This window comes from Chiroxiphia lanceolata, chromosome 3 (assembly GCF_009829145.1).
Source record: "Chiroxiphia lanceolata isolate bChiLan1 chromosome 3, bChiLan1.pri, whole genome shotgun sequence".
Lineage (NCBI taxonomy): Eukaryota > Metazoa > Chordata > Aves > Passeriformes > Pipridae > Chiroxiphia > Chiroxiphia lanceolata.
This window is the reverse complement of record NC_045639.1, coordinates 87,743,269-87,757,873: the sequence shown is the minus strand read 5'-3', so window position 1 is coordinate 87,757,873 and position 14,605 is coordinate 87,743,269. Positions and strand designations below refer to the sequence as shown.

At 36.5% G+C, this 14,605-nt stretch overlaps 1 protein-coding gene across 1 annotated transcript in view; it reads left to right on the top strand.

Moving 5' to 3' along the window:
- Positions 1–14,605, top strand: part of ADGRB3 (adhesion G protein-coupled receptor B3) — a 464,549-nt gene that overhangs the window by 356,207 nt on the left and 93,737 nt on the right. Inside the window, 3 exon segments of the mRNA XM_032681525.1 lie at positions 2,890–3,016; positions 4,656–4,759; positions 8,367–8,469. Of these exon segments, the coding sequence (XP_032537416.1) occupies positions 2,890–3,016; positions 4,656–4,759; positions 8,367–8,469 (334 nt within the window).

Here is a 14,605-nt window from a genome sequence, read left to right as displayed (position 1 = left end):
AAAATCACACCAAAAAGGAATAAAACTTCTAAATATGAGATAGATTCTGGCTGGCCCAGAAGAGTTGCATTACACGAGGGACCGATCAGAAATGGAGGACTTCATAAAGAGTGTAGCATCGAGATGTTCTAAGTATAACAGTTTTAACTCAGTATTTCCATTCCTTATTTACTTTATACCTAAAACCAAATACTTACTTTATGTCAACAAGTAAAAATTACCAGCATCTCTGAGCGAATTGGTAATCATGCATTTACTGTTCTGCTGGCATAAGTGTCATGCAACAAATTGCAGTTACCCTTTTCTTCTGGTTCTGCTCATTACTCCATCTCCTTCATGGACTTAGGATAACATTCTGTGGAGCTTCTGTCAGTCATAATTTCAACAGGCTACAAATATATATTTTTAATGAGGTTTTGTGGGGTTTTTTTTAAACTGCATCAGTTAGAAAAGAGAGAAAGAACATATTTAATCACTGAATTTTCATCTGCTGCATATTCAAACACAGTGCTGTTAAGCGAGAAATTGAAGTGTATCGCTGAAAAAAATTAACAATAAAATGTAAAAAGTGTCCATATTAGACTGACTCTGCTCCTGCCATGTCAATCATTACCTTATTGTTGAATCCACTTAAAATACTTTCTTTATTTCAGTACTAAAATTTTCAGTAATACTGAAAAAATTTTGCAAAATACGTAGTGTATTTATGGCTCAGCTACTGTATGATTGGAATTTTGTATTTGTGCAAGTGACTTGAAGAACAGAATGAGCCCCCCTAAACCTGCTGGATTGCCCATGGTTTATACTAATTTAAATATAGTTATAATTGTAACAGATGTTCTGTTTTAGACTAAACTGGTGTCTGTGATTGTCTACCTTTTATAATTAGAACTTGTCTAATTCTTATGCATTGGACACCATCTGTAAGGATTTAGTTCTAACTGGACATATTCTGCATCCAGTGCTTTTCAGCACAGGCTGAATTCAATTTATTAAATCTTATTCTCAGGATGACTAATACCATTCTTTTGTTTTAAAATACGTCAATTTCTCTTAAGCTATCAATCTGTAATATTTAATCAGCACAGATAAATGCATTTCATTTGGCCTTAACTGTGTGTCACAATAAGAGAAGAGACAGGAACGCTAATAAACTGAATTGTTTAAGTTATCCAGAAGATAATGCTTCCGATTTAGAATATGTAACTATATTTTTCAAAGTGGATGTTGATTTAGCCTATAGCCCTCTGAAAGACACAATTTGTGAAGGAAAGCTAATAAACCGCTTTAGTGGCTTGAAGAATTGGTGATTTTCTCTCACTTGTTTCCCTCAGTTGCTTTTTGTTTCATTTATTACAGGATTCTGTTTCTAAGACAATAGTGTGTAGGGGTTACATCTGGTGTGTTCAAAAACTAGTGGCTCAAAATGCTGAGGTAGCCTGGGGTGAACTGCACTCTGAGAGCAGGCTTGGGATAACAAATTGCTTTTGCATGAGGGCCCTGGCATATAGAATCACTTACATAGGTGTGTTGTCAAGGCAGAAGAGGTGAAACAAGGGTGGTCACAGGGACTGGAAATTATTATTCCCCCACCTTGTTTCTTCCCCCCTTCATTTTTCCTTTTTTTCAAGCCATTTAGTGACCTGAGGTGAAATGGACAGGAACTGACAGCGCACACGCTGCTGCTGGCAGCAGAGTCACTGCAGTTGCTCCTTGGACATGGAAGGAGGAGGAAAAAAGAAGAAAGAAACCTAGTTGTTTTCTAAACATAACACATGTAAAGATAATATGTTTGCTTTAGTGTAAACCAGCCCCCTTTTCCCGTAGAAATTATTCTCTCCCCCCCCCCCCCTCCGGCAGTGCAGGAAAAAGGGGAGATGATTTTTTCTCTCTTCCTCTCCTTCTTGCTCGCACAAAGAAAACGTGGGTTGATACCATTTTTATTGTTCTGCTAGGGTGGGTTTCAGACCTTGTATTAGCATATTGAATGTCTAATTGAATTCGGGGGCTGTGTTAATCATCTTGTTTTGTTTAAGGGTGGTTGGTGAAAGGTGCCAAAAAATGATTGCTTTGGCTTGGGGTTAGAGTGGTGCTGCCACCCCAAGAAAAAGAATCGAGAAGGGGGAGGGAGCTGAGGAAAGGCGAGTTGACTGAGTGATGTCTGGAGGGCGAACTCGTGTGTCTCTTTGGTGATGTGTGCTGCTGTACTGAAATCCACCCCTCTGCTGGAGCTAAGGCAAGAGTTGGAGGCATCTGATGCTGCCGTTTCCAGGGTGAAATTTCTAAGGCTGGTCGCTAAAAACAACAACCAAAAAAAAACCCCAAATCCTCAGCAAAAATAGCAGTCAGAACAGAAGATGAAGCATCTCGCGGTCCAACTGACATAACCCAGACAGGCGTTTGAGAACCACATGCTTTTAACCTAGCCACACACACCGGGGAAGGAGGGGGGGGGAAGGGACTAAAAAAGACACTGCAACTACCGAACATCACATTTCTTACAAAAGGGCCAGGAACAGAGCTGGTAGGAAAAGGGGAAAAAAAAAAAAAAGAAAAGAGAGAGAGAGAGGAAAAGCCTCCCCCTCTTCCCCCATGAGTTTTTCGCAGTGCTCTGGTGAGGCTCGGAGGTGGCTGGCGGCGCAGGGGGCGGCTGCTGGCGCGGCTGGCGGGGCTCGGCGCAGCGCAGCGCGCCGGGCGCTCAGCACCGCGGGGCCGGACAGCTCCGCGCCCCGCCCGGCCCGGCGCTGCCCCACAACAAGTACCGCGCCGCTGTCCGGAACTCCGCCGCTCGCTCCCCGCGCCTGAACTGCATTGTCTCCTCACCGAATCGGCCGTCAGGCGTAATTACCCCCGTTTCCCCCCACCCCCTCCTCTCTCTCTCCTTTGCAGGAACGACTCTTTGGGAACCTGGTCCACCCAGGGATGTAAAACTGTGCTTACCGATGCATCCCATACGAAATGCTTATGTGATCGTCTCTCTACCTTCGCCATTTTGGCTCAGCAACCTAGAGAAATAGTAAGTAACAAAGGGGGGGAAAAAACCCAGTTTTAATGCAAAAGGCAATGCGGGGGGGGGGGGCTGCGGGGGGAGGGGGAGCTGGTCCAGCTTTCCTCTCAGGTATATTGCAGACGTTGCATTGAGGAATTGTTTAATATTGCAGGTAGGCAAATGTTAGTCTCCTGGTGTCTACAGTGTCTCAGATAAATGAATTCCAGATTCTGTGATATAAGTAATTCCTCATGAAATTTGCATGCTCTCGAACTCCATAAATATTTCAGAGAAAGCCTTATAATTGTGGTGCAAATGTGTAGAAAACTTTTGTATTGAACAATTAAGGGAATGTACAAGGCTTTATTATTGCTCTTGGTAGGAAAACCTTAGATACTGTAGTTAAACAGATTGCAGATCTGCATTGGACATTTTCAGCACAGATTTTCTATGTAGTCTGTTTATATGATGTAAGAAAAATAATCAAGTTTTCATGAGAAAGAGGGGACATTAAGTGCATAAGCAGACACTCCCAGTATTACTGAAAGTAAAAATAGCTAAAAAGAAAATATTTGTGAAGTTATCCTGCCTAGGCATAATTTCATTTTCCTGGTTTTGGAAGCGTATAATCAGAATCTTTTTAATAGCAAAGTAAATCAGTTTGGAACAAAGTGGTTGAAATAAAATACTACTTACTGCCTGAGATCTGGCCTAAAAGTACATCTGTCTTATCTCCTATTTGGGTGACAAAAGATATCTTGATAAATGTAATTTACAATACATCCCCAAAGCTTTAAAAAGCATTTTGGTAAACCAGGCACGATATCCTTTCAAACTTTTAGATCTAAATTTTTTTCCATATGTATTAACAAAACCCATGTCTATTTCAGGACATGAGCACGTATACCTACAGAGCAAAAACCTGATCTGATATCTGAGGATAATAGTTTCTTTTTTAGAAGGGAAAGCTATTTTGTTTTCAAGGTCATTCATTTTTTTTTTTTTCATTTTGTATTAGTATACAGAGTACAAATGAAATAATTCTGATTTTGAGGCTTTTTTTAATGGAAGACTTATGATACTGTTGCCATAGATATCCTACCATTTCTTCTAGGCAATCAGGAGCCCAAGGAAATTAAGCATGTAAGAATAGTGGATTGAAGTCAAAGTTATTAAAAGTCAGAAAGTTTGATAATTCTGCAACAAGCATGAATCAAATTCTGGGACAAATTACTGGATGATCTTTAATATATTACAGTGAAACCAAGCTGTTTGTTTAATGCACAATCTTAAATATTGCTACTTCTCAAGAGAAATGTATCTTTTAATTAATGTTAACTGGGGAGTCATTTAAACTTGTACTACTGCCATAGTCTCCTGTTACATTGTAATATTACTACTTCGTTTTTTAAAGTATCATGCAGGTATTACAAGGCATTTTAAAGCTCAAAGGCCTCTGAGGAATGTATTAAGCAGATCTCAGAGTTATGTATGGATCAGTTTTGGAACTAAGTTGATTTCTGCTTCATAAGTAGTATTACTGAAACTGTCTGCGACAATGTGGCTGCTTTTATGATTTTGGTTTTGTTGCTTTTTTTCTTTTAACTTGTTGTTTTAATTGCTGGAAGATGTTTTTTTCTTCATGGTTGTCTGTTGTAACCTACAGATCATGGAATCATCTGGTACACCATCAGTGACCTTAATAGTAGGCAGTGGTCTTTCATGCTTGGCTTTGATCACCCTAGCAGTTGTCTATGCAGCATTATGGAGGTATGTGGTGGATTAAAAAAGCTAAATGTAAATACATAGTTATATTTAGTTGAATTGAAATTTAGAGAGAGCATTAGATGCAACATTTATTGTTTAGAACATTAAAAAAAAATAAAAGCAAAATGTAATGCGTGTTTTGATGCCTGAATTTATTGATGTGATTGATCAGTTTTACTGTCTTGGCCTACTGGTGATGTATAGCCTGTTTTTCTCTTTCCCCTCTTCAGTGTGAATGGTATTGCTCTTTTGGTGGAGTATTCATAGATAAATAACAACAGGATTCTTATGTATGATATATTTCATGTGAGGCTTCTGGCCTGTACCTTTAACTGCTTTTTCTCCACTTAAATTTTTAAATAAAACTTATAAGTGATAAAATAAACATCAAAGTGGCACATCAGGTATTGAAGATTTATGGAGGTTTAGTCAACTGGTTTTGAATTTAATCAGATCAGTTATAAGTTTGAATAATGACCACAAAATTAAATAATCTTAAATAGTGAGGTGGTACATTCCAGTAATAGACTTTCTTTCGATCCTGATTTTACAATATTAAAATATTATATTGATTTTAAAGTGCAATAAATATTTATGGAGTAAATTAATTTGAGAAGTCAGGAGAAATAGCATGATGTCTTAGTGCAGAAGAAACACAAAATTAAGTTGAAAAGTCATGCAAAGTAATAAATATTTTTAAAAAGTGAACATGGATTCTCATTTAACTTTCTTTCAATAATAATAATAAAAAGGTTCTTATGCAAGTAATAGGGAACAATGGGATAAAATAATAATTTTTAGAGTAATATAAAATCAATCAATAGAATTCTGCTTGATAATTTTACACCCTTTTCTCTTTCACTCTCTTGTGTACCACAGAGACTCATAGGATTATTTAATATATATATTAAATAAGAATATCTAGTTACATAAGTTATGATAGAAAGAGTTTAAAAAATATCAGCTCTTATCTGTCAAAACTACGAAGGAGAATATTTCAGGATATAATTCCCATCTGAAGAACTATAGTGTTATTTTTGCCCTCCCTGATATATTTAGCACTTGGATAGAAATACTGTCATGCTCAGTGGAACTGATCTTCTCCATTATTTAAATTAGACATAAGGAAGAAATCTTTTACTTTGAGGGTAGTGAGGCATTGAAACAGGTTACCCAGAGAAGTTGTGGATGCCCCATTCCTTGAAGTGTTCAAGGCCAGGTTGGATGAAGCTTTGAGCAACCTGGTCTGATGGAATATGTCCCTGCCCATGACAACAGGTTGTAACTAGATGATTTTAAGTTCCCTTCCGAACCAAGCCTTTCTATGATTCTATGATTCCATTAACTTCTAAGCAGAGATAAAATGTTATGTGTTATGGATTTAATGTGGGTTCTGCATCCGAGTTAAGACGGGATAGCTCATATAGTGTTCTATCAGGGAGATATTTTTAAAGTATTATGACAGCTGAGTGGCATGTCATTTGAATCATTAAAATATGTCTGCAATGTGTTTCTTCAGAGCACATAGTAAACAACCATAGGGAGAAGATAGACACTGAGACTTATATGTACATATACTTGTTTTTATAAATCTAGGGGTAGGGAGAAATCTAATGTTTTGCCCCTATGTCTGCATTTATATTTTGGAACACCCACCTTCCCTTTGAATGGCAGGACCTCTTTAGAAGTGATATGAGTTAGATGTACTCTGATCCATAAAAGGCCTGTATGAGCATTCTTTTATGGTTCATTGATTTGACCCCCCCAACTGAAAATTCAAACTGAAAAATAAATTCAGTATCAGTCAAATATTCACCTGTCCCTTCCCTATTCCTTTCCCTTCCCTTTTTCTTTTCCTTCCCTTTTCCCTTCCCTTCCCTTCCCTTCCCTTCCCTTCCCTTCCCTTCCCTTCCCTTCCCAAACCTTCCCTTCCCTTCCCAAACCTTCCCTTCCCTTCCCAAACCTTCCCTTCCCAAACCTTCCCTTCCCAAACCTTCCCAAACCTTCCCAAACCTTCCCTTCCCAAACCTTCCCAAACCTTCCCTTCCCAAACCTTCCCTTTCCAAACCTTCCCTTCCCTTCCCTTCCCTTCCCAAACCTTCCCAAACGTTCCCAAACCTTCCCTTTCCAAACCTTCCCAAACCTACCCAAACCTTCCCTTCCCTTCTCTTCCTTTCCCTTCTTTTCCCTTCTCTCAATAGTGAGCTGGCAGAAAAACCAAAACCTTCATAACTTAATTCAGTGCTGAAAGATCCCACTTGCACTGTATTTACTCAAATACTAAGGAACTTTGCAGTCCATGGATACTCAGTGTTGGGAACTGATAGTTAACAAGTTAGAAAGTTGCAGCATGCTGTCTGTGTGAACAAAGGCATTAGACTTTCTGTATTTGTTTGCCAACACATAGAACTAGCCTTAAGAAAGTTGCTATATTTTAAGAAAAGATGTGGATTGTGGTATCAGGGTTGTTATGTCTTTAACTAAAAAAATGTAATCACTTGTATCACTTGATATATCAGGAAAAAGGACTACAATTAATTTCACATCCAAAACTCAGCCTTTCTTGTGGGCTCAGCAGCCTTTTCTATGACTAGAGTATCAACTATAGGTGTACAGCTCAGGAGGAGACAGCAATATTAACTGAACTCCAGTGAGCAGCATATAGAATAGGTCATAGAATATATAAAGATATGGCATGGTCTTCAGGGGAACTGAGCCTGCTTAACTTTCATTTATTTTAGTAGTCAACATTTACTGTTAACAGCTCTAAAAATCAGGTCAGAAAGGTACTTCATTTGAAACCGTGGTCATTCTGATTCTGTTCTGTAGCATATAAAAGGCTGTATACAGAAAAAGGCATTTTTAAGGAAATATGTGATAAGAGTATAAGACTTTTTCGTCCTAAACTTATGTGTAAAATGAATATGATAAGTTTGCAAGAGAGACTGTGATGCTCTCTGCTATAATTTAATCTTTCTGTACAAACTTAGCTATTTTTTTGGCATTCAGTCTTATGAAGATATTACTTTACTATTGTTTCTCCCCAAAAATTATTTTGTAAATCTCTTGGAACATCAAGAGCAATGTTATTGTTATCCCAATAGTGTGTTTCAAAATGCACTGCCATAGTATCATAAACAAACCTTCACCTTATTTATGCATCATGGACCAAATCTTCTGTTTATGTAAATCACCATATTTTTGCTGAAGATAGTAATTATGAGTGGTCTATGCCAGCTGTGGATATTCCCAGGGATGAGCAGAGAGCATAAAACATTCCTTATATGAATGCATGCAAGCCCGTTACTTATCAGTATGGTGTTAGAACAGTGTTGCCAGCAATTTCTAAAAGAATCATTGTTTACTTTTAAAATATACCAAGTTGCTAAGAGTAAATTGCAGAATATGTATAAAAATATCAGATGTATCAAAATACAACCAATGGTTGTAATGTGATAGGTCTCTGATACTTTCTGAGCACTTGAAAGAAGGCACTACTCTTTCATAGAATCTTCAATATTTAATGCAAGAACTGCATCAAAGTTTTGTATAACTTACTAGTTGTTTTCCTTTTAGAAAAGTTGTACCCTCTCTTTGTTTGTTTAAACAGGTACATCAGATCTGAGAGGTCAATAATTCTAATCAATTTCTGCCTGTCTATTATCTCATCAAATATCCTTATCCTGGTTGGACAAACTCAGACACATAACAAGGTATGATGATGGATTGTATTGAATTTGCATTTAAAGATTGATATCTTTGGTTTATTTGTGTTTAGCTTAAAATAATTACATACATTTAGTCCTATACTCATAGGACTCGGTGGTTTTGGTAAAATATTAACAGACAAGGGAAAATATTTACTGTCTTTCATAGTCTTTTTTTCCCTTCCAAAAATCCCTTTTGGTATTGTTCCCTCTGGATAAGCTGTGTTCTCTGTGGTAGACTTGTGTTTTATAACTAAATTTCAAAGCAAAAAAGTTCAAAGACTCAACATCAAAAGCACAAATTCTGGTTCATTATAATAGTTGTAATAGGATTGTGCTACAGTGTTTTTGTCTTTTTATTAATACACTGGTACTCGAAAGGCAAGTAGGAATTGCTTAGAAGTTAGACCATGTTTCTCGAAAATGTGCAGAAACAGACATCATAACAAGCCACGGAACTGTTAGATCTCTTGACTGGTGTAGCTATAAGAAAGTAATAAACCTGCATACCTTACTGATATATTGCTGATTTATTGCTAATCTGTTCTCTGAACGTAGTTGTCATTTGTCCCTCTTCTGTAGAGCAGGATTACCAGTGTTTTGAGGAATCACTCAATGCATAGTGATGATGGGCAACTTTCAGAAGTGACAATAAATGGTTGCTTAAAAGTAACTATAACTACAGGATTGTTTGGAATAGAAAATAATGTGTAATTGGTTAATTGGACAATATGTGATAGAATGCTGTTAAGTTCTGGAGTAAGCAAGTATTTGTAAAGTTTTTCTCCCACTGTGTTAAACTACTTAATGCACTGCTTATCTTAATTTTTTCCAATATTGAATGCAACATATTCATCCTCTACTATAGGATAACTGGTTTTTCTACAACACACCTGTAATTAATAATTTTTTTCTTTTCAAATAAGTGCTTAGAAGTTTAGCTGCCGAAAGTCTCATAAATTCAGTGTGAGTTACATAGCTGTACTTTGTAAAACATACCCAAACCAAACATATTTATTTTCAATACATAATTTGACAAATTAAGATATCAATATACTTTTAAAGTTTTGAAAGTATGTAGAGCGTCACGTGAAAAGGGACAGGAAAGAAGAATTTTCTGTCCAACCTGTATTAATTTATTTTTTGTCTATCAGTGTCCTCCTTTCAGGAGATCAAAGCCTTTCAATGTCCAAAAAATTCTGTTAGTGTCTCACATGAGACCCTTCACTTATAAGATTCGCTGAGATGGACAGGACATTTGGTACCTTTTTATATAAGGACTGCACCGAATAGCTGTAGAAAAACCCCTCAGCAGGTTTCTCCTATGAGTTATTTCACCGTCGACGAAACGTCAGCACCTAAAAACGGACTCACTGTAACAGTTCATGAAATAACATGTTTATTAATGCAAATTTGTGACAATTTATGGGGTTTGCTATGTCTGGAATAGGGTCTAACTGCAAAAAAAACCCACGCTTAAACTACGTAGTAATAACAGTAATAATAATGCAAAACATAGGCTCACATGCTAAAGCAAAAGCAACTTACAAATAAGTAAAGCAACTTACAAAGAATAAGTAAAGCAAAAACTTAAGCACCCTCCTGAAAGCAAAAGAACTAACAAAGAATTAGTAAAAATTTTAAAGTACTATGGAGCAAAAGTAAAATTAGTATATATGTATAAAGCAATCGCTCACCCCACAGCGTCCCGAGAAGGTGCAGGGAGAAAAGGCAGCCCGTTGGTTACCTCTGCAGAGTTGATGGAACTTCTCCCCAATTTTTGCTTATGTCCAATCTCTTTTTATACCTTATTCTGTAGGCAGTTTGAGTGTCTATAGTCAGTAAACTGATTTTGGGGTAACAGATGAAATAGGCCCAAGGATCCACTTCCTGAATTCTGGCAGCGAGGATGTTCAGAAAAAAGGCCATGTTATATCCATATCCCTCCTTTCTTCATCTTAATCCTTTTATTAGTTTCTGGGAATGTCTCCCCAGGTGCAGGGGTTTTTCTAGGAAACTATCAGGAGCCTTTTTCTTTCTTTTGTGTGGCCTTATCTATCACCTTACAGTAGCGGTGCAAATGAACAAAATATGGATTTGCAGAAGAAACCCATGTAACTCTCACAGATTTTATTCAGGGGAAAAAAGAGTCAGAAATGCGCTAGCAACTTCAGCATACCAGGATGCTGAAGATTAACCCTCCCAGGAATTTCAGCACTGACACACACAGTCATATATACTATTTTATTATATATTTCAAGAAAAGATATGGTTCAGTAGCTGAAGGTTCCTGTGTACATTGCCACTGTAGAATCAGAGTTTGAGGGTAGCAGAACAACTGTGTTGGGTAAACACGCTCCCTAGATATGCTGGCAGCCTTTCTCTGATGCTTGACTCAAGGAACTTTGAACCGAAATATGCCCTTAATCCAGTTCCTTCCATTAATCTTAATTTCTTTGAGCTCTCTCACTTCTGCTCACTTCTGAACTCCTGAAAGCACAGAGATATTGCATTGACACATTTCTGAGGCCAGCAGATCCTAAAAATGCAGATGTTCAAAGGAAATAATTGACAGAAAAAAACCCAAACACATCACAAAGTTTAGATTTTTAATATAGAGCCTGAAAAATTACTGTAAAATACCACTTTTTGCTAAACTTGTCTTCTTTTTGAGTCCACATCTTGCTTTTGATACATCTACCACCCAGGGCCTTCTAGCCAGGGAGCACCTATAATGGATCAAGGCCAGAATACATTTTTTATATCAAGGAAGACATTCCTTGTAACAGACCAAAAATATTTTTATCAGTGTCCACTGATATGTGAATATATTGTAGCTCCAAGAGGCTGGCCTGTGAATTCACCATCAACAAAACAGCAGCTAAAGCCACTGTTTAGTGAAAACTTACTCAAATTAAAGCAATCAGTTCCGGGTATGACTTCATTGTGTTTGTAAGTAGGGATATGTTTAGGCATCAGACGTGTTTGAATTCAAGTTCTGAATTTTTTATTTTCAAGATCATATGTCACCCGAAGAAGCCAGTGTTTGATTTTTAGTCTATAGTTCTAGACTGCAATACTGACATCTGTAAGAAAAATTATGTTTTCGTTTTACTGAGTTGGAAAATTAAATCTGTACATGGAAACTTTAGAAAGAAAATCAGGTCATGACGTGTGGTTTAAGATTAAAAATATTTTAGGTTTTTTTCTGAGATTTTTTTATTTACTAGAAATCAAACCATGTGTTTGTTTGAAAATTTTGGAAGAAATTTTGGGAATATTTTTATTAAGACAATGTAATATTCAAGTTATCAAACATTGTTTGCTGAATAAAGGCTAAAGTAATTTTTTATGACAAGAAGATAAGCTCTTTTTTTTAAAATGTATTAGAGAATATTTGATATATATGATATGCCAAGTTTGAGTTTGTTTACTCTGTTCCATTCGCATTCTTATGTTCATGCTATTTTCAGACTATTGGGGCACTTAGTTAATGTCCACACGATGCTGTAAATATTCACAATACTGAAGCATATCCTTTTTTTTCTGTGCTTTAGTTTGGCTCTGAGTTTAAATTGTCCCTAGTTCTCTATTTGGGTATATTCCCTTTGAGAATATCAAAGATATATTTATAATGAGCAGCGTATTTTCGGTTTGTTTGCAGTTTGTGGTTTTCTTTGTCTGTATTAAGTACTTCACCAACTACTTCTATTTTATATTGAAAGCTCAATATATCATTCATGTTTCTACAAAAGCTTCTTTTAGTGAAGGCTAAGTGAGTTTGAATATGGCATTCCCTTTGGTTCAACTAAGTTCTGGATTTTTCAGTGAAAAAACCCACCTCCCATGGACAAAAGTGGACAAAACATTTACCAAGGATATGTAGAAGGAATTAACACTTTCAAACTACCATAATTTTTCCATTTCTAGTAGTCCCTTTTTAAGTTGCTTTTTTTCTCCAGTTTCAATAACTTGAGGATACCAACAGTAGACCAGATATCTAGGTCATGGGGCTTTTTAGCTTGTTTTGGAGTAGTTCATGATGGCAGTCATGGAGGGAAGTAGAATTATTCTTGGAAGATTTGGATTGGGATAGCAAAAAAGCCTTTTGTCAACAGAAAAGCTTTGGTCCTTTATTCCTTATTAGCCAAACATGTTGTGCATTTTATTGAAGGATACAGCTGAGAAATGTTCTGATTTTTTCATTATGTTTCCCCAAACCTTTAAAAACACAGAACTTTATTCAAAGCTTTCTTAATGCTTCAGATTGTGTAAGAGATTTCATTTTTTTCAGATCCTGTTTTGAAATACAGGTCACTGAAGGCTGAAATTACAAAAATATTATGAAAATAATTATGTATCTTGTTTAAATATAGATGGTGTTATACTGTGCATGAGAAGCATATTAATTTACTTTACTATTTCTTTCTGTGTCTTTTTTTCTTTCCAGTGTTAAATGTTAGCCACATAATTGCCTTTAAATTTGAGGATATGCGATTGCTACTACAACTGAATTTAGTTTTAATGTTAAAATTAAGTCTCCTTAATTAAGGAAGGGTAAAACTTCTCATTTATAACATAACTGCTCAAATATCTGTTATTTCACAAATGCTCTGAGATGTTCCTGACATCTATAAAAGCATTACATATTTACTTGGAAGAGACTGAGGTTTTTTTGAGGAAATATCTATCAGTGATTTGTAGCATTCACTGTATCATAACTCTTGCTATATTATGTTTCCTAATGTTCATATTACCGTCAAGAATTGTTGTATTTCTTCTATATGTGGACCTTTAACGCTTAAGCTATAAACTTTTACTATGCTTCTGATCCCATTTAATGAATAGATTCTCTACCCCCATAAGTTATTGATTAATATTGTGTGGATTTTTTCATAAACTCTCTCTCATTTTGCATACATCCAGAAAATACCCTGTTTTTTTCAGTTTTGCCTTAAACACATTAGCTGTTCGATATAAACAGTTCCAGTATATCTATCTTTTTCTATGAAGAAAATAAAGATGAATACAATTTAAAGGAAACCATAGAATTCATTACACATATGGGAAAAAATTAATTATTTTCTATATAATCTGTTTCTGACTGTACTTACTTATTGCTGAAGTTGGGGTCACTTGGGATAAACAGTCATATTTTTAAAAATGCCATCAGACTCAGTACATTTTGTTAGCCATAGTCAGGTTTCTTGTACCAATCAAGGAAAGAACAGGGAAGATGTTAAGGCAAGATTTAGTAACCCTGATATTGTGTGTTATCCCTGTTTAATTGCAATATTCAGTTTATTATTCTTGCTCTTATATTTTGAAATTCATCTCTTAGACCATGCCTGAAAGGATATGAAAAAGCCATGTCCTGACCACCTAAAGCACATAACATAACCTATCAGTAGCCTTGATAAATGCATTGTAAACAAGCAGCAACCCCATAAAAATTTGTAGATAATAAGATTAGAATGTTCACTAAATAGACTGACTGGACAAAAATAACTCAGTTTTAGTATTTTTTTTAATAGAGGTGTGAGGCTGAAAGAAGCAAATAGAAGTTGAAAGAAGCTTAGAAGCCACAGCATCCCATTCCCATAGCACTTTGAAGTAGCTGACTGCGTAACTAGAGCTCCCTCAGGTTTTGAGAAACAGTGGGTGGTGGGATCCCCTGAGAAATCTGCAAATGTTCAGGTGATACTAATGCTGCCTCTAACCATGTGGCTCTTGCCCCATATCTGCCACTGCCTTACAGATGCAGGCATCATGGCAATATATTTCCTAGGAAACAGCGGGGGAGACCTAAGAGCAGATGGAATGAACAGAGAAATGATGCTAACACAGCATTAAGGTTGTGTTAGAAAATCAATGAGGGAGTAGGGAATTCAGTATATCAGGCAATAGCACTCCATATTTCAAGTCTTTCTGGAGAAGTTCAAGGGAATATCCTCCATTTAAGCAGCTGAAGCCCAGGAAAATATATCCTTCTATTTTTGCCAGTATCCAACCTCCAAATTAACACCTAGTCTGTTGATTGTCGTCTTTTTCTTTGTGTAACAGCTTTTTGAGCAGCTGACCCAGAGAGTGTCTGATATGGGTCATTCATCCCAGAAACATACCAATAAATAGGTCAGCAGTG